Source organism: Odocoileus virginianus, unplaced genomic scaffold, assembly GCF_023699985.2.
Source record: "Odocoileus virginianus isolate 20LAN1187 ecotype Illinois unplaced genomic scaffold, Ovbor_1.2 Unplaced_Contig_6, whole genome shotgun sequence".
NCBI lineage: Eukaryota > Metazoa > Chordata > Mammalia > Artiodactyla > Cervidae > Odocoileus > Odocoileus virginianus.
In genome coordinates this window covers 1,941,045-1,968,970 of record NW_027224323.1, presented here as the reverse complement: position 1 = coordinate 1,968,970, position 27,926 = coordinate 1,941,045, and the positions used below count along the sequence as shown (strand labels likewise).

General features: G+C 50.6%; 1 protein-coding gene and 1 non-coding gene across 6 annotated transcripts; both read left to right on the top strand.

The window, feature by feature from the left end:
* Positions 1–179: 179 nt before the first annotated feature.
* Positions 180–24,392, top strand: XG (Xg glycoprotein (Xg blood group)). 5 transcript variants are annotated; one of them, XM_070463835.1, is made up of 13 exons: positions 236–485; positions 6,664–6,708; positions 7,137–7,160; positions 8,104–8,166; positions 9,089–9,151; positions 10,072–10,134; positions 11,748–11,804; positions 12,158–12,217; positions 14,620–14,664; positions 15,947–15,991; positions 17,208–17,243; positions 19,512–19,622; positions 21,290–24,392. In XM_070463835.1, exons 1-13 carry the CDS (start codon positions 425–427, stop codon positions 21,304–21,306), a joined length of 690 nt encoding a protein of 229 aa, XP_070319936.1. In that variant the 5' UTR covers positions 236–424; the 3' UTR covers positions 21,307–24,392. The 5 variants fall into 5 exon arrangements, with proteins under 5 accessions (XP_070319934.1, XP_070319933.1, XP_070319936.1 ...); XM_070463831.1 differs by lacking the exon at positions 236–485 and adding an exon at positions 559–645; XM_070463833.1 differs by lacking the exon at positions 10,072–10,134 and having other exon boundaries at positions 180–485.
* On the top strand, positions 4,139–4,210 carry TRNAG-CCC (transfer RNA glycine (anticodon CCC)). Its single transcript has one exon. It is a non-coding gene; the product is annotated as a tRNA-Gly (tRNA).
* Positions 24,393–27,926: the final 3,534 nt, after the last annotated feature.

Genomic DNA, 27,926 nt, shown 5'->3' with positions numbered 1-27,926 from the left:
CCCGGGCAAGGCAGCTCTTGCTTACGCCCAAGCTTGGCACCTTTGATCCTGGGGCTCTTCCCACGCATGCAGGGCGCAGAGCTGCCGAGCAGGTGTGCCAGCTTCTCTACACCCCAGGACGCCCATTGGCAGCGGGCGGTCGCCTATTTCCCCACCTTTCTGGGGGTGGTTGGCCCAGCACAGCTGAGGGAGGTGCCTTCCCTGCAGTGGGCGTGTAGGAGCTGGTCCCCACGGGCGGGCTCCAGGCTGGGGAGTTCAGCACCGCCCCGCCCTGCTCATCACTACAGCAGGAGGCTGTAGACTGGTTCCTCCTTTTCTTATTTTTCTTTCCTGTTTCCCTCGGAGGACGGCAGGAATCAGCACAGCATCACCCGTCGAGGGTGGGGTGGCCCCAGCCCACCCGCCCGCCAGCCGGAGACCAAGGATGGAGGCATGGCAGGGTCTCTTCTCTCTCACCTTCCTCTGCTTTCTGCTGCATGTCCGAGGTAAGGGAGGGCTGGCTCCCCCAGAAAGAGGTGCTTGGGTGTGCCTTTCTATCTGCTTGCTGAAAAAAAATTAACACTCCGTCCTAAACCACTTCCTTTCAGGAAATGGCTGTAAACTGCCAGAGTGTAGAAAGCAAAATCAGACCCCGGTCTGATGGCGGTGAGCAGCGAACAAGGGGATCGGGTACCACGTTGGGGGGTGTCCAGGGGAATGGACCCAGATCTGTAGGCTGGGGACACCGTTAGGAGCGAGCTGTGGTTTTTTTTTTCTTTGCTTCTCGGGTTTTGATCTCTGGGTGTGGCACGCATGGAAAAAGTGACTGTGTCCGTGGGGCGGGTTGAGACTTTTGTACTTCCTCGCTTTCTATCAGCAGTCTTGTGTAGTTCTGTAGGGAGGCCACGGAGCTGGGACGAGGCTGGGTTCAGCGGGACGGGCCCCTGTCGCCAGAGACGGGATTTTTCAGGAAGGACAGCCTCGGTTCACGTTGTTTCAGATATTTTTTTCCTCGATGTCAGCCCTCCGCTTGGCAAATTAAAAACATGTGAGTTGTTTACGGCCGAAACTCCAATATGGGCTATTCCCCATCTTGGCATGTTGCGGAACAGAGGCAGGGAGGGACCTCGCTCAGGAAACTATAATTAACCCACGAAGGGCAGGATCTAATAGCAACTGGAGATGCATATTTGGTCCTTTGGATATTCAAATTCTAAGGCATTGAGGATTGGGAGGCGCTTAAGAGTGACATATGTTGTAGGTTAGGAATTAAAAGATTTTCTTTCAGTGTCGCTCGTAGCTGTTCAGTCACTCAGTCGTGTCTGACTCTTTGAGACCCCACGGACTGCAGCACGCCAGGCCTCCCTGTCCATCACCAACTCCCGGAGCTTGCTCAAACTCATGTCCATCGAGTTGGTGATGCCATCCAACCATCTCATCCTCTGTCGTCCCCTTCTCCTGCCTTCAGTCTTTCCCAGCATCAGGGTCTTTTCCAATGAGTCAGCTCTTCGCATCAGGTGGCCAAAGTATTGGAGCTTCAGCTTCAGCATCAGTTCTTCCAATGAATATTCAGGGTTGATTTCCTTTAGGATGGACTGGTTGGATCTCCTTGCTGTCCAAGGGACTCTCAAGAGTCTTCTCCAACATCACCTTCCAAAAGCATCAATTCTTCGGCTATCAGCCTTCTTTACGGTCCGACTCTCCCATCCGTACACAACTAGCTTAGGAGTGAAAAGATTTTGTTTGGATGTCACTCTTGTGGCACGTCCTGTTTGACCTGTTTGAGGATGGGTATTTAGGAACAGGTGTGGTTTTGTGAGCCATCCTGGCACCCAGAGTCCAGGATCTTCCCAGAGACCCTTCCACGAATCCACATGGTCTGAGCATCTTCCCGCACCTGGGACTCGCAAAAACGTGGTCAGGAGCTTCTGTTTGTGGGGAGATGTGAGTTCTCTGAACCAACACCAGGGTTAAAGGCAGCACACTGAGGCCAAGCTCTGTCTTTACACAGTCGCGCCCAGCAGCCAAGCCAGCAAAACCTGTCTGAGCATTTATCCCCTCGGCAGTGACACAGAACTCTGGGCTCCGCTGCTGCTACAGGCAACTCAGCCTCCTGCCAGGCCCAGTCGGTCCGATCCCTCGGGGGTCACTGGATGGCAGATGCCTTCAGCTCGTCTCGTGACTCAGTGGTTAGAATTCCGGGCTTTCAATGCCACGGCCCAGGGTTCAATCTCTGGTCAGGGAACCGAGATCTTTAAGCTGTGCGGCGTGGCCAAAGATGAATGAAGGCACCACCCCAATTGCAGCGGTTCAAGAGCTTCATTAGGTAGATGTGTGGGAGCTGGAGTGACTGTGGTTCTCATTGTTCAGTTGTCTCTGACTTCTTCAGAGTCTGTGGACTGCAGCACACCAGGCTTCCCTGTCCATCACCATCTCCCAAGCTTGCTCAAATTCATGTCCACCAAGTCAGTGATGCCATCCGACCATCTCATCCTCTGTCATCCCCTTCTCCTCCCGCCTTCCATCTTTCCCAGCATCAGGGTCTTTTCCAATGAGTCGGCTCTTCCCATCAGGTGGCCAAAGGACTGGAGTTTCAGCTTCAGCATCAGTCCTTCCAATGAATATTCAGGACTGATCTCCTTTAGGATGGACTGGTTGGATCTCCTTGCAGTCCAAGGGACTCTCAGGAGTCTTCTCCAGCACCACAGTTCAAAAGCATCAGTTCTTCTGGTGCTCAGCCTTCTTTACAGTCCAGCCCTCACGTCCGTACGTGACTACTGGGGAAACCATTAATGGGGCAGCTGCATTTTGGGAAACATCCTCATGCTCATGGAGTCGGGATTCCCTTTGACAGGTGACGTCTGAGCCCCCAGCCATCTGGTTAACCGCTGGGTTGAGCCTCAAGCGTCTCTGCTACAGGGGAATGTCTGCTCTGTGGTTCCCATAATATTGACGCATCTCTCACCCAGGAGGTGCAGAAATCACACCCCCAAGTGTCACTTCACGCAGCCAACCATGCTCAACCACGGCTGATGTTGCCCCCTGGGGACACTTGGCACCGTCTGGAGTCATTTTTGGTGGTCAACACTGGGAGGGCACTGCTATCATCAGATGGGCCAGGGCCTTGGGCTGCCCTCATAGCTCAGTCGGTAAAGAATCGGCCTGCAATGCAGGAGACCCTGGTTCGATTCCTGGTTGGAAAGATCCGCTGGAGAAGGGATAGGCTACCCACTCCAGTATTCTTGGGCTTCCCTGGCAGCTCAGCTGGTAAAGAATCCACCTGCAATGCAGGAGACCTGGGTTTGATCCCTGGGTTGGGAAGATCCCCTGGAGAAGGGAAAGGCTACCCACTCCAGTATTCTGGCCTGGAGAATTCTATGGACTGTTATAGTCCACGGGGCACAAAGAGTCGGACACGACTGAGCGACTTTCACTTTTCCAGGGATGCGGCTGAATATTTTCTGATCCACAAGATGCCCCGCAGAGCAGGCTGTCCTATCTGTCATCCAGGTTCAAGTGTCAACACTGCTGAGGTTGAGAACTCCTGCCTGAGCACTAGAGGCGCCATCTCCCTGTGTACCTGTCGTATCTATCCATGTGTCTGTCAATGCATTTGTCAGTTTATCAGTGTATCTATCAGTGTATCTATCATCTATGCTCACATATCCTATCTTCTATTGCTCTATATAATTATTATCAATCCTATACCTATTTTTCTAACATCTAACTAAATCTCTCATCTGCCTTTCTAAATATCATCTATTCCTTGTGATCCATGTATCTAATTATCATTGATTATCCATCTAATGTATCTATCATCTATTTTTATGTATCCTATCTTCTATTTCTCTCTATAATTATCAGTCCTATATCTATTTTTCTAACATCTAACTATATCTCTCATCTGTCTTTCTAATTACCATCTATACCCTGTGATCCATGTATCTAATTATCATTGACTGTCTGACCATCTGTTGCATGCTAAGTCGCTCAGTTGTGTCTGACTCTTTGAGACTTTTTGAGACTCTTTGAGACTATGGGCTATGGACCGTAGCCCGCCAGACTCCTCTGTCAATGTGATTCTCCAGGCAAAAAGACTGAAGTGGGGAGCCATTCCCTTTTCCCAGGCAAGTTTTATCTTGAAAATCCCTCTGGGACTTCCCTGGTGGTCCAGTGGCTAAGACTCTGCGCTCCCAATGCAGGGGCCCAGGTTCCATCCCTGGTCAGGGAACTAGATCCCTAACTAACATAGCTATTTATGGCACAGCCATAAAAAAAAAAAAAAAAATATATATATATATATATATATTTTAAAATCCATCCTAAATAGCTCTTTTCGGAAGGTAAGGGGGTTTGGGGTTTGACGCTAAGACCTCCCACCCACGAGCCTGAGTCCTTTTCAACCCAGGTTCCCAGGAGGTCAGCCATGGTGACCCGCGTGGTGAGCCCAGAACACATGTGGGATTGATCAGAAACTGCGGGGCCTGCTAAAGGAAGAAGATGGGAAACAGATCTCGAGTTCCAAGCCCCGTCCTTAGGCTCTGAGGGGAAAAACAAAGCTTGTGGAAATAACTGCTCCAGGGAGTGGCGTCTCCCACACCCCATCTTACCCGACATTGAACCCCTGAATCAATATCTTCGGAGTGATGTGAACGTCGGGGGGAGGGCAGGACTAGACAGTGATGGGGCGGGGCTATATCGTGACTGGGCGGGGCTATACCATGATGGGGCGGGGCTACAAAGTACTGGAGCTGGACTAGCACGTTGCGGGGACAGAACTAGACCATGGCAGGGGTGGGGCTACAACGTGTCAGGGGCGGGGCTAGAACCTGACGGGGTGGGGCTAGTATGTGGGGGCGGGGTTAGCCTGTGACGGGGCGGGGCTAGACTGTAACGGGGCTTGGCTACACCTCCACGCAAGCGGCAGCGGGCACAGGAGGTAGGATGTTGGCTGCAGCCCCTCTGGAGACCAGAGGGAGAGACCAGAGGGAGGCTGTTAGACTCCAGCCAGGCCTGCAGGACACGATCGGCCCCACGCCAAGGGCCCTGGGTGGAATTCGCCTGGTCTGTGAGTCACGCTCTGGGCTCTGCAAAGAGTGCCACACCCGTGACAACCAGGGGCCGCCTCCCCCGTGACCTCGAGTCACCGTCAGATGTTATTCAGTCGCTCAGTCGTGTCCGACTCTCTGCGACCCCGTGGACCGCAGCACGCCAGGCCTCCCTGCCCATCACTCACTCCTGGAGCTTGCTCAAACTCATGTCCATCTAGTCGGTGATGCCATCCAACCATCTCATCCTCTGTCGGTCCCTTCTCCTGCCCTCAATCTTTCCCAGCATCAGGGTCTTTTCCAATGAGTCAGTTCTTCGCATCAGGTGGCCAAAGTATTGGAGCTTCAGCATCAGTCCTTCCAATGAATATTCAGGACTGGTTTCTTTTAGGATGGACTGGTTGGACCTCTTGCAGTCCAAGGGACTCTCAGGAGTCTTCTCCAGCACCACAGTCCAAAAGCATCCATTCTTCGGCGCTCAGCGTTGCTTATAATGAGAAGCATCTGCAAAGGGAAGGAGGTTGCTGGAATGACAAGTGGACACGGAATGGGGTGGGGGCAGTTGGTTTGTTTCCAGAGCCAGGGGGAGGGGGGCCACACCCTGGCTTCCTGCTGCAAGCAGCCTGGCTCTGGAGGCTTCTAGCCCCCAGAGGCAGCCAGATGTCCTTTTTGGAAAACGCCCAGCTGCTGCCCGGTCTGTTGTGCAATGGATTAGGGAGAGACCGGATGAGATAAGTAGCAGAGGCTCAGAACAGGGAGTGGCTGGACGCTCCGGTTTGAGAGGATTGCTGAGGGGTTTGCCTGGAGCTTCAGGGATGAGCCTGGTGAGAGATGCTTGTAAGCTGTCAGGAGCTGATTGCATGGCCTTCCCTGGTGGCTCAGAGGGTAAAGAGTCTGCCTGCAAGGCAGGAGACCTGGGTTTGATCCCTGGGTCTGGAAGATCCCCTGGGGAAGGGAATGACAACCCAGTCCAGTATTCTTCCCTGGAGAATCCCCATGGACAGAGGAGCCTGGCGGGCTACAGTCCATGGGGTTGTAAACAGTCAGACACAACTGAGGGACTAACCCTTTCACTTCAATAACCTATAATCGAACAGTGTGTGAAAAAAGAATAGATACATGTATATGTATAGAAAAGTAATTTATAGATGTGTATAACTGAATCAGTTTGCTGTGTAGCTGAAACTAACACAGCACTGTAAATCCACTGTGAAGGTATTAGTCACTCAGTTCAGTCTGGCTCAGTTCAGTACTCAGTTGGGTCCAACTCTTTGTGACCCAGGGATTGAACCAGGGTCTCTCCTTCATGGCAGGCAGATTCTTTACCAGCTGAGCTACCAGGGAAGCCCAGAAATTAACTACACTTTATTTTTTTAAAAAAAGGATGAGGGTGCAGTTATCTTCCTTCACGGATCTCTTTTGCTATGGGCAGAGCCTGGGGGGACATCTAGGAATAAGATGTTGGTTGGACAGACGCAGCCCAGGGGAGCTGGCGGGAGGGGTGGAACTCTTATTCTCTGCTGAGTTCGGGGTGCTGGGAGTGGGGTTGAGGGGGGCGCTATCTGGGCATCTGGGGCAAAGGAAACGGGTGGCCGCTTCCATGTCGCTGTGACTGACACCCTGTGTGTTCTCATAGGGGAGTATGGTGACTTTGATTTGGCCGACGCTCTCGACGACCCCGGTAAGTGCCTCTGGCAGACTGCGTCAGCTGCTCCTCGGCTCCAGGTGGGGTGGGGTCGGGATTCCTTCCTACTGACAACTCGGAGAAGCTTTATTCCAGCCCTCAACCTCCGCACAGCTCCAGGGAACACTGGCGGGCTTGCATTTGCTCCAGGGAACACTGGTGGGCTTGCATTTGAAGGGACCTTTTGTCCTTTGAGTCCCCTGCCCCCTCGAACACGGAATGGAGTTTGTGTCGGTCCCTGGCGTGCTGCAGTCCACGCGGTCGCAGAGTCGGACACGACTGAGCGACTGAACCGCACTGATCGTCTCTTTGTTAGTGCCTCGAGATTTTCATTTTTTTTTTTTTACATTATGACTCTAATGATTGTTTCTTTGAGCCACACAAAAACCCTCAGGGCTTATCGCACGTATGTTCTCTGTCCCCAGAGCCCACCAAGAAGCCAAGCTCAGGTGAGTGACTTCCTGACTCAGGTGAGTGGACAGAGATGAGGCTGCCCCACCACAAGCTGAGGTTTTGGAAGGAGTTTTATGGGGTCTTCCCAGGATGCTCCGTGGTGAAAAATCCGCCTGCCAGTGCAGGAGACATGAGTTCCACCCCCGGGTCAGGAAGATGCCCTGGATGAGGACATGGCAACCCACTCCAGTATTTTGGCCTGGAGAATCCCATGGACAGAGGAGTCTGGCGGGCTAAAGAACAGCAATGATAGGGCTGTGGAGGCTGAGACTGACAGATAGATGTTTAAAGCAAACCCAAGTGCTTCACGAAATGGATCGCAAAATCACGGTGAGATGTTATTCTCACTAGGATCGAAACAGGGATGATAACAAGTGTTGGCGGGGGTGTGGGAGACTTTGGAACATCTGTGTGTTCCCAGTGGGGGTAGAAAATTGTGCAGCCTCCACAGAAAAGAGTCTGGCATTCCCTCAGAAAGCGACACCTGGAATTTCCCTCTGTGTGTGTGTGTATTTGTTGCTCAGTTGTGTCCGACTCTCTGTGACCCCAGGGACTGTAGCCCACCAGGCTCCTCTGTCCATGGGATTCTTCAGGCAAGAATATTGGAGTGGGTTGCCATGCCCTCCTCCAGGAGATCTTCCTATCTCAGGGATCAAACCCAAGCCTTCAAGGGATAAACAGTTTTTGTTTGCTTCTTACACACCTTATAAATGCAAAACAGTTTTGTAAGTGTGTGTACGTAGTTTTTTCAAGTTCTAAGTTTTCAGGTTCTGCCTCTAGCGTCTACGTTGTTTTAAGCTGATCAACGATAATCTATATTTCATGAGCACATACTGTGAATAAAACATAAAATCTACTGTGAAGCTTATATACTTATAAGCTGCTTCTGACGGAAGGACATTTTTGTCTTCTAATCGTGCAGTGTCATTTTTCCCACAGGTATCTACCCCAACCCAAGGCCCCCCTATCACCCACAGCCTGGAAATCCCGACAACAGTGGAAGTAAGTATGTTCATTCATTTCAAAACAGCTTTGAACCTACCCACTGGAACTCAGGGAAGGTCACGGAGGCTGAAAGAAGCCTTTGTTGCCGTTCAGTCACTCAGTCGTGTCCAGCTCTTTGCGACCCCGTGGACTGCAGCACACTAGTCTTCCCTGCCGTCACTATCTGCCAAAGTTTGCTCATATTCATGTCCACTGAGTTACTGATGCCATCTAGCCATCTCATCCTCTGCCGTCCCCTTCTCCTGCCCTCAATCTTTCCCAGCATCAGGGTCTTTTCCAGTGAGTCAGTTCTTCACATCAGGTGGCCAAAATGTTGGAGTTTCAGCTTTAGCATCAGTCCTTCCAATGAATATTCAGGACTGATCTCCTTTAGGATGGACTGGTTGGATCTCCTTGCAGTCCAAGGGACTCTCAAGAGTCTTCTCCAACACCACAGTTCAAAAGCATCAATTCTTCAGCACTCAGCTTTCTTTATGGTCCAACTCTCACATCCATACATGACTCCTGGAAAAATCATAGCTTTGACTAGACGGACCTTTGTCAGCAAAGTAATGTCTCTGCTTTTTAACACACCATCTAGGTTTGCCACAGCTTTTCTTCCAAGGTGCAAGCATCTTAATTTCATGGCTTCAGTTGCCATGTGCAGTGATTTTGGGGCCCAAGAAAATACATACAATACAAACCCTAAACAGTTAGTTTTGAGAGTGTGTGTATATAGTTTTTTCAAGCTCTAAATTTTGAGGTTCTATTTCTAGTGGCTAAGTAAATTTTGCCCTATTGATGGTGACCTATTCTTTATGAGCACCAACTGTAAATAAAAGATAAGATCTACAGTCATGCGTATATTTTCGTTTTATAAGCTGCTTCTGACGGAAGGACATTTTTCTCTTCTAATCATGCAATGTCGTTTTCCCCACAGATATCTACCCCAGGCCGAGGCCCCCTTACCACCCACAGCCTGGAAATCCCGACACCGGTGGAAGTAAGAATGTTCATTCATTTCAAAACAGCTTTGAATCTGCCCACTGGAACTCAGGGAAGGTCACGGAGGCTGAAAGAAACCTTTGTTGCCGTTCAGTCGCTCAGTCGTGTCCAACTCTTTGCGACCCCGTGGACTGCAGCACACTAGTCTTCCCTGCCGTCACTATCTGCCAAAGTTTGCTCATATTCATGTCCACTGAGTTACTGATGCCATCCAGCCATCTCATCCTCTGCCGTCCCCTTCTCCTGCCCTCAATCTTTCCCAGCATCAGGGTCTTTTCCAATGAGTCAGTCTTCACATCAGGTGGCCAAAGTATTGGAGTTTCAGCTTTAGCATCAGTCCTTCCAATGAATATTCAGGACTGATTTCCTTTAGGATGGACTGGTTGGATCTCCTTGCAGTCCAAGGGACTCTCAAGAGTCTTCTCCAACACCACAGTTCAAAAGCATCAATTCTTCAGCACTCAGCTTTCTTTATGGTCCAACTCTCACACCGTACATGACTCCTGGAAAAATCATAGCTTTGACTAGACGGACCTTTGTCAGCAAAGTAATGTCTCTGCTTTTTAACACACTATCTAGGTTTGTCACAGCTTTTCTTCCAAGGTGCAAGCATCTTAATTTCATGGCTTCAGTTGCCATGTGCAGTGATTTTGGGGCCCAAGAAAATACATACAATACAAACCCTAAACAGTTAGTTTTGAGAGTGTGTGTATATAGTTTTTTCAAGCTCTAAATTTTGAGGTTCCATTTCTAGTGGCTAAGTAATTTTTACCCTATTGATGGTGACCTATTCTTTATGAGCACCAACTGTAAATAAAAGATAAGATCTACAGTCATGCGTATATTCTCGTTTTATAAGCTGCCTCTGACGGAAGGACATTTTTCTCTTCTAATCATGCAATGTCGTTTTCCCCACAGATATCTACCCCAGGCCGAGGCCCCCTTACCACCCACAGCCTGGAAATCCCGACACCGGTGGAAGTAAGAATGTTCATTCATTTCAAAACAGCTTTGAACCTGCCCACTGGAACTCAGGGAAGGTCTCGGAGGCTGAAAGAAGCCTTTGTTGCCGTTCAGTCGCTCAGTCGTGTCCAACTCTTTGCGACCCTGTGGACTGCAGCACACTAGTCTTCCCTGCCGTCACTATCTGCCAAAGTTTGCTCATATTCATGTCCATTGAGTCACTGATGCCATCCAACCATCTCATCCTCTGTCATCCCCTTCTCCTCCTGCCCTCAATCTTTCCCAGCATCAGGGTCTTTCCCAGTGAGTCAGTTCTTCCCATCAGGTGGCCAGAGTATTGGAGCTTCAGCTTCAGCATCAGTCCTTCCAATGACTATTCAGGGCTGATTTCCTTTAGGATGGACTGGTTGGATCTCCTTGCAGTCCAAGGGACTCTCAAGAGTCTTCTCCAACACCACAGTTCAAAAGCATCCATTCTTTGACGCTCAGCCTTCTTTGTGGTCCAGCTCTCACACCCTTACATGACCATTAGAAAAACCAGAGCTTTGAGTATACAGACCTTTGTTGGCAAAGTGATGTCTCTGCTTGTCTAATGGGAGGTGTTTCTTGCTATAGTTTTCTGGGAAACTTGAACATCTTTTCATGGGCTTCCGTTCTGTGGGCCCCAGAGAATCTTAGATGCTGGCCGTCCCATAAGATGAGTCACTACTAGGGTCCTGGGAGACTCATCCATCCGGCAGCTCACGGGGCCAGCCTCAGGCTTGGGAGGGAACCGTGTGTGACTCAGGGCTCCGACGGGCCGACGCATGTCAGAACAGAGGAAGGCTGCTTCCTGGCTTTTGTTTTTAAACTCTGCTCGAATCTAGTGCCTTTAAAATGGTGGTGGTGGCCCTGACTAATGAATTTCTATCTGCTGTGAGTAATGTGGGCTTCCCAGGCGGGTAAAGATCCCGCCTGCCAATGCAGGAGACTTAAGAGACGTGGGTTCGATCCCTGGGTGGGGAATATCCCCTGGAGGAGGGCATGGCAACCCACTCCAAGACTCTGGCCTGGAGACTCCCACGGACAGAGGAGCCTGGTGGGCTACAGTCCACGGGTTTGCAGAGTCGGACATGCCAGAAGCGACTTAGCACATACGCACAGTAGATTCATTTTGCCGGACAGCCTAAACTAACACAACGCTGTGAAGTACCTCTGTGTGTGTGTGTGTGTGTGTGTGTGTGTGTGTGTGTTAGTTGCTCAGTCGTGTCTGACTCTTTGTGACCCCGTGGACTGTAGCCTGCTAGGCTCCTCTGTCCGTGGGATTCTCCAGGCAAGAGTACTGGACTGGGTGGCCATGCCCTCCTCCAAGGGATCTTCCCGACCCAGAGATCGAACCCGGGTCTCCTGCATTGCAGGCATACGCTTTACCATCTGAACCACCAGGGAAGCAAGTATACTCCAATAAAAACTCATGTTTAAACAGAGCTTTACGCTTGGGGATTCTGAGCACCAGCGATTCCGTGGAAGCGATAAACAGCAAACATAAATCAGCCGGAACGTCATTTTGTATTCCTGCCTTTTGCGTTGTGTGAATGGTTCGTCACTGGGAGGTGTCCCTCTTTTCCTGAAAATCACGTGTTTTCCAACAGATATCTACCCAAGGCCGAAGCCGCCGCCTCCTCGCCCGCAGCCTGGGAACAGTGGAGGTGAGTCCTCCAGACTCCAGACGCCTTCCAGAAGCGTCTTCGGAAGTACTAAGGAGTCTTCCGGAAGATGGTTTGGAGAATTCGGTTCTCGATGGCGAAAGACGCGTTGCATTTAAAATATGCAAAAGTTCTTATTTTCTTTTTTTTAAAGCAATTCTTTTAAAGAGTCCTATATTTATGTTGGCTGTATCGGGTCTTAGTTTCAGCCTGTGGATCTTTCTTGGGGTGCACGGATTCTCCAATTGTGGAACCCCCTCTCCGTAAGGTGTCTGTGCGCCCCTGATGCGTGAGCTTGGGTGTGCAGGGGGCTCCCTGGACCGCGGGCTCTGACCACCCTCTGCTCTGTGGCACAGGCTTCCTGAGCGACTCGGACCTCAGCGACGGTGGCCACTACCCGCCCAGGCCGCCCGCAGGTACGTGCGGGCTTCTGTGAGCCCACCCCGGACCCCATCTCAGACCCCGCGTGAAAGGTGGTGGGCTGTGGACTCTCCCCTCCAGCCTCTGGGGGGCGGGAGGGAGGCGCATCCCTGAGGCTGTCCACGCCTGGGATCTGCAAGGTGGACAAAACCAACCACAGGGCCGATGCTGCTTAGAAGTGGGGGTCATCTCCATGTAAATATGTGTGTGTATGCATGTGTGTGTGCACCCGTATACGTACCTCCACAAACATATGTACTTATTATATACATGTCTGTGTATATGTGTGTATACACATATCTATATGTACACCTATATCTGCATCTATACCTACATCTATATGTATCTATATCTATGTTTATCTATATGCATATGTATGTGTATACCTGCATATATATTTCTATCTACAGCTATATGTATATCTATATATATCTGTCTATATCTGTATCTATATGTATATATATCTATATCTATGTTTATCTATATGCATATCTATATCTATATCTGTATATATATCTGTAGCTAAATGTATACCTATCTATATCTATACCTATATCCATATGTACAGCTATCTATATGTTTATCTATATGTATATCTGAATATATATTTATATGAATATGTTTATCTATAGCTATATGTATATCTCTGTCTCTAGATATGCATATGTATATCTATATCTGTATATATATTTATATCCATAGTTATATGTATATCTATATCTATAGTGATATACATATCTATAATCTGTATCTATGTTTATCTGTATGTATATCTGTAAGTATATACATATGTATATCTATGTCTATATATACATGTGTATATCTATATCTGTATATATATTTATATCTATAGTTATATGTATATCTATATCTGTAGTGATATCTATATGTCCATCTATCTGTATCTGTGTTTATCTGTAGGTATATCTGTATGTATAGTTTATATGTATATGCATATCTATAGCTATATGTATGTCTATGTCTCTATATATGCACATGTATATCTATGTGCATATCTATATCTAGCTATATCTATAGCTATATCTATGCTGTGCGGTCACGTCCAGCTCTTTCTGACCCCATGGACTCTAGCCCACCAGGCTCCTCTGTCCATTTGACGCTGGACAGAGTGTCACAGGCAAGAATTCTTGTCCAGGCAAGAATACTGGAGTGGGTTACCATGCCCTCCTCCAGGGGATCTTCCCAACCCAGGGATGGAACCCAGGTCTCCTGCACTGCAGGTGGATTCTTTACCATCTGAGGCACCAGGGAAGCCCAAGAATACTGGAGTGGGTAGCCTATCCCTTCTCTAGCAGATCTTCCCGACCCAGGAATTGAACCGGGGTCTCCTGCATTGCAGATGGATTCTTTACCAGCTGAGCTATCAAGGAAACCCACCTATATATCTATATCACATCTTCATCTATATCTATACCAATACCTGTACCTATTTCTATATCTATGTCTGTCTACACGTATACCTACATCTATATCTATATCTTTATCTGTTTCTAGATCTAAATCTATCTGTACTCCTAAGTTACTATCTTTGGGCTTCCCAGGCAGCTCAGTAGTAGAGAATCCACCTGTAATGCAGGAGACCTGGGTTCCATCCCTGAGTCAGGAAGATCTCCTGGAGGAGGGCATGGCAACCCACTCCACTGTTCTTGCCTGGAGAATCCCGTGGACAGAGGAGCCTGGCAGGCTACAGTCCATGGGGTCAGAGAGTTGGACACGACTGAGCGCCTGAACACACAGGCACACACCTATCTTTAAAGAGATGTTGGGTCTATACAAACCCTTGCAGATGTGTCTCTCTATCTTTCCCCCCCAAAATGTATTTTTTAGTGTGTTACAGTTGACATATAACATGATACAAGTGGGTCCCTGGAGGTAGGGAGTAAGCCTGTGTTAGTCTGAAGCTCTGGGTCGGCGGGGGCGTGGGGGCATGTGTAATCTCTGAAGACACACAGCTTTCTGAAGGGCTCTCTGTGGCACGAGTTTTTCCATCCAGGAGCCATGATTCTGGGAGAGGGACTCCCTAGAGCATCTTCTGGAGGGTCCCGAGCTTTTCCACCACATAGGTCTCCAGACGACTCATTGGAAAAGACTGAAGGCGGGAGGAGAAGGGGACAACATGATGAGATGGTTGGATGGCATCACCGACTCGATGGACATGAGTCTGAGCAAGCTCTGGGAGTTGGTGATGGACGGGGAGGCCTGGCGTGCTGTGGTCCATGGGATCGCAAAAAGTCGGACACGACTGAGCGAATCAACAACAACCAGCGCTCTTTTGTGGGTGACTCTTGGGCCGGCTTTGGTGCCAGCCAGGCGGATGCCTGCTGGACCCCAAGGTCCACACTCCGAACGGCCATCACATTCCTCTTCTCTCCTGCAGGAGGCGGCGGTGGAGGCGGCTACCACCCGGGTCACGACAGCTACGGTAACAGGCCCGCTACACGCAACACTGGGGCCCGTGGGGGTGGCGGGGCTGTGTGGGCTTTTCCAGGGCTCCCATTAGAGCATCCTCCTGGGTCTCGGGTGTCGGCCGCTTCACTGCTGACCCTCAGCTTGGCTTCGTCCAGCCCTCCAGGTGTCCAGGGGCTGACCCCACACCCCTCTGTCCAGGTAACAAGACACAGAGACCCTGGCTGCAAGCCTTATTAGGGAGAGAACAGCCCAGGAATGGTGGATTCTTTATGTGGATAGTGCATTATGCCAAGAATGAAAGGAATTTACCCCGGGAGAAATAAACTCCGTTCTTGTCTATACTGAGCTTTCCTTAAAGCGAGGGGTAGATCCTGAAATCTCCAGAGAGTCTCTGGTGCTGTAAAGCGAACTTGGGAGAAAAATTGAGCCAAAAAAGCAAAATGCATTGGATTCATGTTTCTCAACTGAGATAGAATCCTCATGAGACATTCGGTTAGCTTCGGGTGTACAATGTAGTCATGTGACACTTTGTAAATATAGCTGGTGCTCTTTAGCTGCTTGGCCGTGTCTGACTCTTTGCGACCCCGTGGACTGCAGCCCACCAGGCTCCTCTGTCCATGGGATTCTCCAGGCAAGAATATCGGAGTGGGTTGCCATGCCCTCCTCCAGGGGAATCTTCCCGACCCAGGGATCGAACCCAGGCCTCCTGCGTTGCAGGCGGATTCTATACTGTGTTGAGCCCCCAGGGAATCTCTTTTTAAAATTACTCCCCGGGGACTTCCCTGGCGGTCCAGTCGTTAGGACTGTGGGCTTTCACTGGCAGGACCTGAGATCAATGCCTGGTCAGGGGATTAAAATCCTGCATATCCTGCATGCAGCCAAGAAGAAAAAAATTGCCCTCTGGACATAAGAAGGTGTGCAGAAACCTCCTTTATTTCTCACTCACTGAGATGACTGTTTGCTGCCTGGCCTTGGGCTTTTCCCTGGATGTGCTGAGAAGTAGGGTTTTGAGCTCAGGCAAGCCCCCTCTCTCTCTGGCTGGGGGTGAGCATGCCCCTGGCATTAGCAGACCTGCTGAACTTGCAAGGTGAGCTCAGCCCGACTCGGTGCAGCCAGGGAATGTCCTGGGGCGCGCTTGTCTCTTCCTCTGGCTCGGGGAGAATCAGGCTGGGGCCTTTGGCCCGGATGTCACAGCCTCTCTTCTGGGGTCCTGTCCTTCTCGAAGCTTCCTTTGGGGATGTCTCCGGCGTTTCCGAGCGTTCTCTTCCTCTTCACCTGGCCTTTCTGTCCCGCAGGACGAGGAGGGCGCGGCAGACCCGGCTTTCCTGGCACTAATTATGGTAAAGGAGGTCTTTCGTAAAAGCAAACCAGGAGACGTTCTCCTGCTGAGGAGCTAACCCCCGCGTGGGCGCTGCCTGACCGCCTGGCTCTCTGAGCGCTGTCCTCACTGTGCGCTGAAGCCGGGGAGGGGTTTGCTTGGCACGCGGGTCGCAACCCTTCCAAGACACGAAGGCCTGCTCACGCGCGTTACTGCCTGTGCTCACGCGTGTGGGCATGTGTGTGTCCCTGCATGTGCATCCATGTGCATGTGGCTGGGTGGGCATATGGGCACGTGTGTCTATACATGTGTACACATGTTCACATGTACCTTTGCGCTGTGTATCTGTGCACGCATGCGTATGAATCTGAAACACATGTGCGTGTCTGTGTGTGCTATGGGTGTGTGGGTCAGGGCTGATGCATGCACGTGGATATAGGTATAGGTCTTGTGTATTCATGTGTATATGTGTGGGAGTGTCCTGTGCACACTGTGGAGACATGCATGTGTATGTGTGCATGTCCACATGGGCACAGTGCCTGCGATACTTGTGTGCGCGCCTGCCTGTGTGTGCATGGCTGTGCTGATGTGTGTGTGTGTGTGTGCTCACGCTGTGCATGCATGCATACATGTGTACACGGGTGTGCACGTATTGCATGTCTGTGCATGTCCACATGGGCACAGTGCCTGCGATACTTGTGTGCGCGCCTGCCTGTGTGTGCATGGCTGTGCTGATGTGTGTGTGTGCGTGTGCTCGCGCTGTGCATGCATGCATACATGTGTACACGGGTGTGCACGTATTGCATGTCTGTGCGTGGGCGTGTGAGTGTGCAGCAAGTGTGTGCATGTATGTATGTTCGTGCGTGATGCATTGTGTATGTGGGGGTCTGTTGCGTTGCATGTGTGTGCATGTATGGATATGGGTGTGTCAGTGTGTTATATGTGCATGCCCGTGTGTATGTGGGGTGTCACGTGTGTGTGTGGCTGTGTGTGTTGTATGCATGCCTATGGGGTTTGCATGTGTGTTCATGTGTGTGTGCCTTGTGTATATGGATGTGTGCACACGCCTCTTGTGCATGCCTTTGTGTGTACCCCACGCCCTGAAGTGACAGCCTCAGCCCCTCGGTCTCCACCCCCATCCCCGCCCCACTGGGATGCAATGCCCGCCTCCCAGCAGCAGGCAGCCCGGGCCCAGCTCTTCCGAATATGCGCGTGACTGTGTGTCTGTCCCCTTCCAGGTGGAGGCGGCTACTCCACGCCCGGCAACCAGCAAGGTAGGACCCGGGGCGGAGCGCACGGTCTTCTGAGGGGTGGGCTCCCCACGTGTCTGCGGAGGGCCCGGGGCAGGCCTGGTTTTGTTTCTGCTGAGGGCGTTCAGGGACCACCTGCTCTCTCTGTGTGGGCGTGCAGAAGCTCCTTCCGGGCGGGGTCTGTCCCACGGGGGTCAGAGAAGGTGACGTGGGGACCGCCTCAGAGCTGAAAGATGCCTGGGGCTCTGGGGACTGACTCAGAGCTGCAAGATGCCTGAGGCTCTGGGGACCGATTCGGAGCTGAAAGATGCTTGGGCTTTGAGAGCTGTCTGCGGTGCCTGGAGCTGCTGCTTCCCACCACTGGCACCCCTTTCGTTGACTCAAGCCTCCAAGGAGAGCAGCAGAGAAACCACAGCCTTCACCCCCTAGAAGCCCCCAGCGGGGCCCTGCCCGCCCCGTCACGGCCCGCAGGGGAGGCCTGGAGTGCGGCCAGTGGGCGTCGGCCGTGTGTCTCTGGGATGATGGAGACCAGCTTCTTGGGAATCTGGAGGCTGACACCGCTGCAGAGCGATGGTGATCCCACCTGGCAGACCCCAAGGCTTTGGGGGACAGAGCTCACTTTCTAAGCCTTGAGGCCCAGGACTCGGGCAGCACTGAAATATTGCCATTTGCGGGACGTATTGCCATTTGCTGGAAGTATTGCCGTTTCCGGGATGCAGGTGTTTGTGGGATGTTTCGAAGGCCACGGGTGCTTTCCTTCTCGTGGACTGGAGGTAGGGGAGGAGAGGTGCTCCCCAGACAAGAATCCAGGTCCAACGCACGGTTTGATGCAGTCTTTGGCAGGACAGTGGCTTCCCCGGTAGCTCAGCTGGTGAAGAATCCGCCTGCAATGCAGGAGACCCCGGTTCAATTCCTGGGTTGGGAAGATCCCCTGGAGAAAGGATAGGCTACCCACTCCAGTATTCTTGGGCTTCCCTGGTGGCTCAGCTGGTAAAGAATCTGCCTGCAATGTGGGAGACCTGGTTTGATCCCTGGGTTGAGAAGATTCCCCTGGAGAAGGAAATGGCAACCCACTCCAGTATCCTGGCCTGAAGAATCCCATGGAGTCCCATGGGGTCGCAAAGAGTCGGATGCGACTGAGTGACTTTCAGTTTCCCTTTCCGGAGGACAGGGGGCCTTCCCTGGTGGTTCACGGATAAACACTCCAGCTGCAATGCAGGAGATGTGAGTTTGATCCCTGAGTTGGGAAGATCCCCTGGAGCAGGAAATGGCAACCCACTCCAGTATCCTGGCCCGGAGAATCCCATGGACAGAGGAGCCTGGTGGGGCTACAGTCCGTGGGGTCAGAGAGACTCAGACACAACTGAAGCGGCTAAGACTTTTTCACTTTCACCAGGACAGAGGACTCACCCAGGATTGGGATGGGGTGGAAGACGGAATGCGTGCTCCTGGAGGGGACATCTCCAAGGCACGGTCTGCAGATGTCTCGGAGTCAGGCAGGACAGGAGACAGAGGTGTTGTGCTAGCTTTGACTGAATGGACCCCCAGGAACTGTAGTAATTCGTGGGGCCGGATATGGAATGTGCTGGATGTGTGGGCTACGTATGTAACTGGCCAGGTGACCACTGGGCTGGTCTGCACTTTATACACACAGTCCCTTAGATTTCAAGGAGATCGATTCTCTGAAAGAAACTGACCCTGAAAATTCACTGAAAGCAGTGACGCTGAAGCTCCAATCCTTTGGCCACCTGATGCGGAGAGCTGACGCACTGGAAAAGACCCTGATGCTGGGAAGGACTGAAGGCAGGAGGAGAAGGGGACGACAGAGGATGAGATGGTTGGATGGCATCACTGACTCGATGGACATGAGTCTGAGCAAGCTCCGGGAGTTGGTGATGGACAGAGAGGCTTGGTGTGCTGTGGTCCATGGGATCGCAAAGGGTTGGACATGACTGAGCAACTGAAGAACATGAGTAGACATTTTCTGTCCCCGAAGATACAAATTCATCCAAACACACCCATTAAATTAAAAAAAAATATATATATATATATATATATGTCTGTACAGAACCGTTGGATGCCCCAGACCCATCAGACGTGGATAGTAAGCGCCCCTTAGATAAAGCAGGATGCATCCCTTGGGCTTCTTCGATGAATTCCATCCTTTTCCCATGAATCGGAGGGAGGGGAAGGCCGGGCGCGGGGGTGAGTACAGAGTCGATGGGGACTCATGGTGTCCCCACTGGCGCTGTTTTTCCTGAGACCCGTTCTTGTTCCCCTGGATTCCCGCAGGCAACAGGATAGCGCAGATTGCATCTCCCATCGTCTCCGTGGTGGTGGTGACGCTGATTGGGGCGGCAGTCAGCTACTATAACCGGAGGAGAAACTGTCTCAGGACAAACGGCAAGTCTTGCCCCCACCCCCGCCCCCAGTTGTGTCTGCCTTAAGTGGTGAAGCCTGATTTTAAATATATATATATATATATATATATATATATGAGTGAGTGAAAAACAGGCAGACTCACAGATATAGACAACAACCTACTCGTAAAGCCTGATTTAAATATATATATATATGTATATGTGTGAATAAGAATGAAAAATAGGCAGACTCACAGATACAGAATACAAGCTGGTGGTTTCCAGTAGGGAGATGAGAGAGGGCAGGGGTTAGATGGACGGGAGGGGATTAGAAGGAAGCAGCTAAACGGCAGCCCACTCCAGTATTCTTGCCTGGAAAATCCCATGGACAGAGGAGCCTGGCAGGCTACAGTCCACGGGGTTGCAAAGAGTCGGACACGACTGAGCGACTAACACTTCCTTCCTCACCATGTACAAAGTAAATAAGCTACAAGGATATATTGTTTGGAACATCCCCGGCTGCAGTAGAGCCAATATTTCATAATGATTTTAAACATGTGCTAAGTTACTTCTGTTTGTGTCTGACTCTTTGCGACCCCGTGGACTGTAGCCCGCCAGGCTCCTCCGTCCATGGGATTCTCCAGGCAAGAATCCTGGAGTGGGTTGCCATTTCCTCCTCCAAACTTTAAGTGTCGTACAGTCTATAAAAAATATCGACTCACCCTGCTGCACACGAGATTTCCCTGGTGGCTCCGGCGTAAAGAGTCCATCTGCCAATGCAGGAGACGCGGCTTCGATCCCTGGGTCGGGAAGACCCCCTGGAGGAGGAGATGGCAACCCACTCCAGTGTTCTTGCCTGGAGAAGAATCCCATGGGCACACTGAGCGACCCAGCACGCACACGCGACCTCCAGGGAAATGAGTTTGTGGAGGGGGCGGGGGGTGGTTCTGGGGCTTTCTGCTTCAACGTTGGGTCCAAGCTCCTGGGTTTGCAGAATTACAAGCGCAGGGAGCCGCCCCTGGGGACAGAGATCCTGGCTGGTGACCCAGGAAATTCCTGGAGACGTCGCTAAAGGGAAGGTCGGGGAGAGACGCTCCCCTGCAGAAGAAGCAACCGCTCAGACGGTAATCTGGGTTCTCTCAAGCTCTGGTCCGGAGACCACTCATGTCGGCACCTACCTGGGTTTTGCCGGCGAGGGAGGCTATGAAACAGAAGTCTACTCCAATAGTGTTTATATTTTTATTTTTTGGATTTGGGTGCCTTCACAATCTCCATAGCTGCCCTCTGCCCCCCTCTGCTGGTGGTGGGGTGGTATTGACTTACACCCTGGCCAGGAAGGGCCTTGGTCTATACAACACCCCAGCCTCAAAGTTTGGGGGGGAAAGCAGAGTTCCTGAAAACAAAAAACCAACCAAACAAAAAAATCCCTTACACTCTGGACCACATGCCTCATCCGAGATGTTGTTGTTGAGTCGCTCACTCGTGTCCGACTCTTTGCGACCCCATGGACTGCAGCACGCCAGGCTTCCCTGTCTGTCACCAACTCCCAGAGTTTTCCCAAACTCATGTCCGTTGAGTCAGTGATGCCATCCAACCATTTCATCCTCTGTCGCCTCTACAGTGAAAACAATTAACAGTGCTTTAAGATCAACCCACTGAAGTGGTTTTTTATCCCCCCTATGATGTCTTGCTTTCAATCTTTCCTTGCAGAACCACAGGCTGTCTGAGGTCTTCAGAATCCACCCACCGCTCTGAGAAAGCCTCCGTTCAGATGACAACCCTGTCGATCCCCTGGAACGTCCCTTTCATTCTTGCCTTCACCCGCTGCCCTGGAGGGTCTTCCCTTCTGTTTGCAATAGACGCGCTGCCCCCACAAAGAAGGGGGTTCCTGATTCCTCAGATACATCGATGCAAACAAGGTCGACAGCTGGATCTTGGGTTGTAAAGAGATTGCTTGATCTGTGGGTTCCATTGGCCATGCGGCCTAAGAGGTTCTGACTCTGGTCAGAGAACACAGTGGCCAGGAGAATAGCTGGGGGGTCTTGGGTGGGGCTGCCGTGGAGGACTTCCAAAGGATGGAAGCAGCTGCTTCTCAGCAGACAAGCTTAGCTGATGCTATAGATTCCTTGCAAAAGTGAAAGTGTTAGTTTCTCAGTGGCAACTGACTCTTTGAGACCCCTTGGACTGTAATCCACCAGGCTCCTCTGTCCTTGGGGATTCTCCAGGCAAGAATACTGGAGCGGGTTGCCTTGCCCTCCTCCAGAGGATCTTTCCTGACCCAAGGAGCCAACCCGGGTCTCCCGCATCGCAGGCAGATTGCTTTACCGTCTGAGCCGCCAGGGAAACTAAACCCCCTTGAGTGAACGTCAGGAATCCGGACCCGTTCACCTCCGCCCGCGAATCAGGAATGAATGCGTTTCGACCCTAACGGCAGCATTTGAACTTTATCTCAGCTCACAGAAGTATTATCACCTGCAGAGGATGAGGTTGGATTTTTGGAAACTAAAGTGCAAGGCCGATGGTGTGGAAACCGCCTTGGGGAAGCGATCTTGGGGTGTTTTTTTGCCATGAAATTGTATGGTTTCTACTTTTTTTTTTTTTTTTCCAGAACGTGGGATAGAGATTTTGAGATGTCGAGACTTGTTTGTATTATCTTTGGACTTGGATCCTCTGTGGGTACCAGTTCTTAACACAACATCAGCGCTTTCCTTGGTGTATACTTTTCTTTTTCCCGGACTAACTGTCTACCCTCAGCATCTAAAAAGTAGCCCAGCTGTTTGCTTGGGTTTTAGTCATTCTTTAGGGGAGGAGAGAAAGGGTGGTTTGGGCAGACGAGTGTAGTCTGCTGGACTGAGATGCATGCTGATAGAACTTTTAGGGCTTGACTATCAGAACCAAAGAGGAAGATGGTCACTGGAGTCTGGAACGCAGGAAGATGATGCACGGAAATCCTAGACGTTCTATGTGTGGGTCTTCCCCCTTAGATACCTGCAGCCCAATGTTTACTGCGGCACTGTTCACACTAGCCAAGACCTGGAAGGCTCCTGAGAGTCCATCGACGGAGGAATGAGTCAAGAAGATGTGGCACATGTATACAGATGGAATATTACTCAGCCATGAAAAAGAGTGAAACCGTGGCATTTGCAGAAACATGGGTGGACCTGGAGAGTATGATAGTAAGTGAAGTAAGTCTGCAGAACACAAATACCATATGATATCATTTATGTGTGGAATCTAAGAAAACGGATACAGATGAACTGATTTAGAAAACAGAAATAGACTCACAGACACAGAAAACAAACTTCTGGTGACCAAAGGGGAAAGCTTGGAGGCATAAATGAGGAGTCTGGGATGAAGAGATGCACGAACTATATGTAAAACAGATAAACAGCAAGGTCTTACTGTATAGCACAGGGAACTCTGCTCAGAATCTGGTAATAAACTATGATGGAAAAGAACCAGGAAAAGAATGTACGTATATCTTTATGAATAACTGAAACTGCCTTATGTGTTGGCGGCTCAGTCATATTGGACCCTCTGTGACCCCGTGGACTGTAGCCCGCCAGGCTCCTCTGTCCCCGGGATTCTCCAGGCAAGAATCCTGGAGTGGGTTGCCATGACCTCCTCCAGGGGATCTGCCTGATCCAGGGATCGAACCTGGGCCTCTTGCACTGGTGGTTGATTCTTTACCACATTCATGCACTGGTGTCCTGACCCGTGGGATCTCAGAGTGGAACCTTATTTGTCAATAGATTGGGGACAGTTGTGATCACTTAAGATGATGAGTTAGAACAGGAGGATGGCTTCTAAAGCAATATGAGCTGTGTCTTTCTAAGAGGGGAAATTCAGAGCCACACAGAGAGACACCAGGGGAAGAACCTGAGTGGCTCGGAGTGGACAAGCCACAAGGCGAAGCGCTATCGCAAGCCGGGACAGAGCCCCGTGTAACTTTCAGAGGGTGTGCCTGCCTGCCTGCCCCTTGGTCTTGGACTTCCAGACTCTGAACCTGGGAGAAGATACATATTTCTTGTTTGATATATCTGCCCAGCTTTTTTGGGATTCTGTTAAACACATCCTTAAAAGTCATACATAAATGAATGCATTTTGGGTACGGAGTTGTGGGGTGGTTTTTTTTTTTTCCTAATTTAAAAGCGAGAATGAGGAATGCATCTAGCTTGTCTATACAGGTGACACAGGAAGCCAGGCATGATTAAACTCTGAACTGACGCCCAAAGCGTGAGATCACAGTCTGGCTTCTCCAAGTTGAGCTGTGTGACCCTAGGAAGGTTGTGTAACCTCTCTGAGCATCAGTCCTCTCATCTGGAAAGCGGGTGTTAGTGGCATCTGGCTTCCCAAACGGTGATGAGGCTGTGGGTGTTCAGCCGCTAAGTCGTGTGCAACGCTTGGCAGCCCCATGGGTTGTAGCCCTCGGGACTCCCCTGTCTATGGAAATTTGCAGGCAAGAATCCTGGAGTGGGTTGCCATCTCCTTCTCCAGGGTACCTTCCCAACCCAGGGATGGAACTGCAGTCTCCTGCATGGGCAGGCGGATTCTTTACCCCTGGAGCCCTCAAGGAACTGTATCCTGTATTTTGAAAGATTTTAAATATTCTCGCCTCAGAAAGAAAGAATTATGTCACAGGGTGGAGATGTCAGACAAGGCCACGGTGCTCACCCCACTGAAAAGTAGCTGCCACGGTCATCCCACTGAAATGTATCATCATCCCACTGAAGTGTATCATCATCCCAATGTACATCTTAACCTTCTACAATGTTACGTGTCGATTATAGCTCAATAAAGTTGGGGGAAAAGAGTTCTTTCTGAATTTTTTTTACGAGTATTTTTGCTTGGATTCTGTAGGCGTGTGGCATGCCACGAGCACAGCTGATCTTCACAGTGGCTCTGGAGGGACTTTCCTCTTTCTTTCCACGGCAAATTCACTAGACATTTAACATTCTGCGACAGCTCACTGTCTACACACGTATATATCTGGGGGAGAGCAGCTCTCTTAGGGACCATATGTTTCTGCTGACGTGACGGAATCTGACTTTCAAATTGTGTTTTCTTCTGACTGCGGTGAGTCTTGTTCATTTTGAGAACCGTTTCACAGAATATGTGCGCGCTTCTGTTCTCTTATCCTCCTTCGGGTAATTCAGTCTAGATTTGGTGGCTTTTTTCTGGCGTAGGTTTGGAGGACTCCCTTTATCTGTGCTCAGAAATCAGTTTCTTTGAAACCCCTTGGGATCCACGTTCAAGATTTCCAGCATCTCCGGTATTTCAAATGGAAGGAGCCACCGTGTGTAGCAGAACCATCTCTACTTTCAGCAAATGTTTCCTAACCTTTTGTTGTTCAATTCTCTCTTTATTTGCACCCTCTGGCTTCTTTCACCCCCCCACCGCCATAAATATTAGCTTCATTATTTTTAAAAACCTTTATTTTGTTTCGGAGTATAGCCAATTAACAAAGAATGCTGTGACGGCTTCAGGCGGACAGCCAAGGGACTCAGGCATACATACACATATCCATTCTCCCCCAAACTCCCCTCCCATCCAGGCTGCCACGTGACAGTGAGCAGAGTTCCCTGTGTGGACAGCAGGTCCTTGCTGGTTCTCCATGTTAAACACAGCCATGTGTCCATGTCCATCCCAGACTCCCTGACTATCCCTTCCCCCATCCTTCCCCCTGGTGACCATCAGGTTATTACAGGGTATTGAGCAGGGTTCCCTGAGCTGTCCAGCAGGTCCTTGCTGGTTCTCCATGTGAAACACAGCCGTGTGTCCATGTCCATCCCAGACTCCCTGACTCTCCCTTCCCCTCATCCTTCCTACCCCTCAACCATAAGCTCCTTCTCTAAGTCTCTGAGTCCGTTTCTGTCTTCTAAGTTCATTTGTACCATTTCATTTTAGATTCCACACGTAAGGGATGCCACACCACATTTTTCCTTCTCTGACTTCACTCAGTGTGACACTCTCTAGGTCCAGCCATGTCTCTGCAAACGGCATTAACCATCCGGCTTCTTAGAATAACTCCTTTGAAACTGAAAGTATTAGTCACTCAGTCCTGTCTGACTCTCTGTGACCCCATGGACTGTAGCCCCAGGCTCCTCTGTCCGTGGGATTCTCCAGGCAAGAACACTGGAGTGGGCTGCCATGCCCTCCTCCAGGGGATCTTCCCGACCCAGGGATCGAACCCGTGTCTCCTGTGTCTCCAACATTGCAGGCAGATCTTTACCACTGAGCCATCTGCGAAGCCCATACATCTGGAAACAGTCACCATCTGCCATGTGGTTTTAGAATAAGCGTTAGTCTCAGTGGGGGTAATTCAGTGCCTTTTCTGTTTTCTTTCTTTGAAATTAAAAAACTTTTTTTTTTCAACTTTTGGCTGCTACGAGTCTTCGTTGCACTGCTCAGCCTTGCTCTAGTTGTGGCACTTGGGATGTCTAGCTGTTCCACGGCATGTAGCATCTCATTTCCCTGAGCAGGGATGGAACCTGCGTCCTCTCCATTAGAGACCGCTAACCACTGGGCCACCCTCTTGCTTTCCTTGGAGACACAACGTGCTCAAACGCAAGTTCTGTCTGAGCCACAAGAAGCCCATTCTCGTGGGTGAAAAGTCTCATGAGATTTCCTAGCAAACAGAGAAGATGCAGCGAAAAGTGAAAACAGGATCAAGGTGTCCAAGTGCCAGCCCCATCCCGTGAGCACTTATGTGCAGGTCAGACTCTAGAGGGAATAATAGAATCAGCTTGTCTGATTTCACGTCACACACTATTCTGGGCCTGGGTGTTGACAGGCTTCAGTGGGTGTGGGTTGGCGTCCGCCCAAGTCCCGTCCTCCTAACAGAGGCTTGTCCCCCAGAGTTCCAAATATAAACGCGGCGTGTTCTCCGGAATCCAGCGTAGCTATGAGCACAGCTGTGCCTCGCAGCCGTCTGTCCTTTATCCTGGCCACCTCCCTCCCACCCCACTCCCCCTTCTAGAACAGGTGTGTGGCAAAGATAACTGCCTGTCCACAAATAGCTGGGGCTCCATAAATGGCCCATGGATGGAAAGATGTCCCAAACTCCCCTCAACTCAGAATAAAAGCAGTACTTGGATGTGATGCTTTTGAACTGTGGTATTGGAGAAGACTCTTGAGAGTCCCTTGGACTGCAAGGAGATCCAACCAGTCCATCCTAAAGGAAATCAGTCCTGAATAGTCATTGGAAGGACTGATGCTGAAGCTGAAACTCCAACACTTTGGCCACCTGATGCAAAGAGCTGACTCATTGGAAAAGACCCTGACACTGGGAAAGATTGAAGGCGGGAGGAGAAGGGGACGACAGAGGATGAGATGGTTGGATGGCATCACTGACTCGATGGACATGAGTTTGAGCAAGCTCTGGGAGTTGGTGATGGGCAGGGAGGCCTGGCGTGCTGTGGTCCATGGGGTCGCAGAGTCGGACACGACTGAGCGACTGAACAGCAGCTTGGACTGACAAACGGAACACTTTGCCGCTGGAGTGGAGGGCTGGGGCACCATCTGGCTCTCTCACCTTTGGCTGTAAACCAAAGAGAGATGAGACCATTGCTACTGTGGCCAAGGGCACTTTCTCGCCCACCTCCTCTGCTCAGACTTTTGGTCTCTCTCTCTCTGTCTCCCGTATCCACTTCCAACACCTTACAAAGTATGACTTTCAACTATTTCAATTTCAACAATTGCCTGGCTTCTCCCCACCTCCCCGACTAGAATATACATTTGTTAAAAGCACGGATGTGTCTGTAACTCCTAGAGCCACGAGTGGCAAACAGCAGCGAAGTGAAAGTCGCTCAGTCGCCTCCGACTCTCTGCGGCTCCCTGGACTGTGGCCCCGCCCCGCCAGGCTCCTCTGTCCGTGGGATTCTCCAGGCAAGAATACTGGAGTGGGCTGCCATGCCTTCCTCCAGGGGATCTTCCCGACCCAGAGATCGAACCCGTGTCTCCCGAGTTTCCTGCATTGCAGGCGGAGTCTTTACTGCTGAACCACCGGGGAGGCCCTAAAATATGGATATATAATTGCAATCGTGGTGCACACACAGAAGGAAGCATATATATATATATATATATATACACACTGCGGAGTTTGTTCTCATTCTCCTGCTTGCCTGTTAAGGTTATTCACAAGGCTTTCATCACAAAAATGCGGCAAGCAACTCAGCTGGTTGGTGTATTTTTCTAGCTGCTAGGCTTGAACTATGTCTCACAAAGAGCCCTGTAACTTGCCAACAACATTGCATGTGATGTAGCAACCAAAGACTCATTTTCTCCGAACAACGTCTTGGGAGAATGCAGCCTCGGTTTTGCTATCAGCAAACATCCTTTGTGAGGC

Bases quoted from the DNA above. Each gene is read 5' to 3' on its own strand.
- XG (XM_070463835.1), top strand. From the start codon at position 425: ATGGAGGCATGGCAGGGTCTCTTCTCTCTCACCTTCCTCTGCTTTCTG. The intron at 6,709-7,136 runs GTAAGTGCCTCT...CTCTGTCCCCAG, and splicing joins CGACGCTCTCGACGACCCCG to AGCCCACCAAGAAGCCAAGC. The intron at 7,161-8,103 runs GTGAGTGACTTC...TTTTTCCCACAG, and splicing joins CACCAAGAAGCCAAGCTCAG to GTATCTACCCCAACCCAAGG.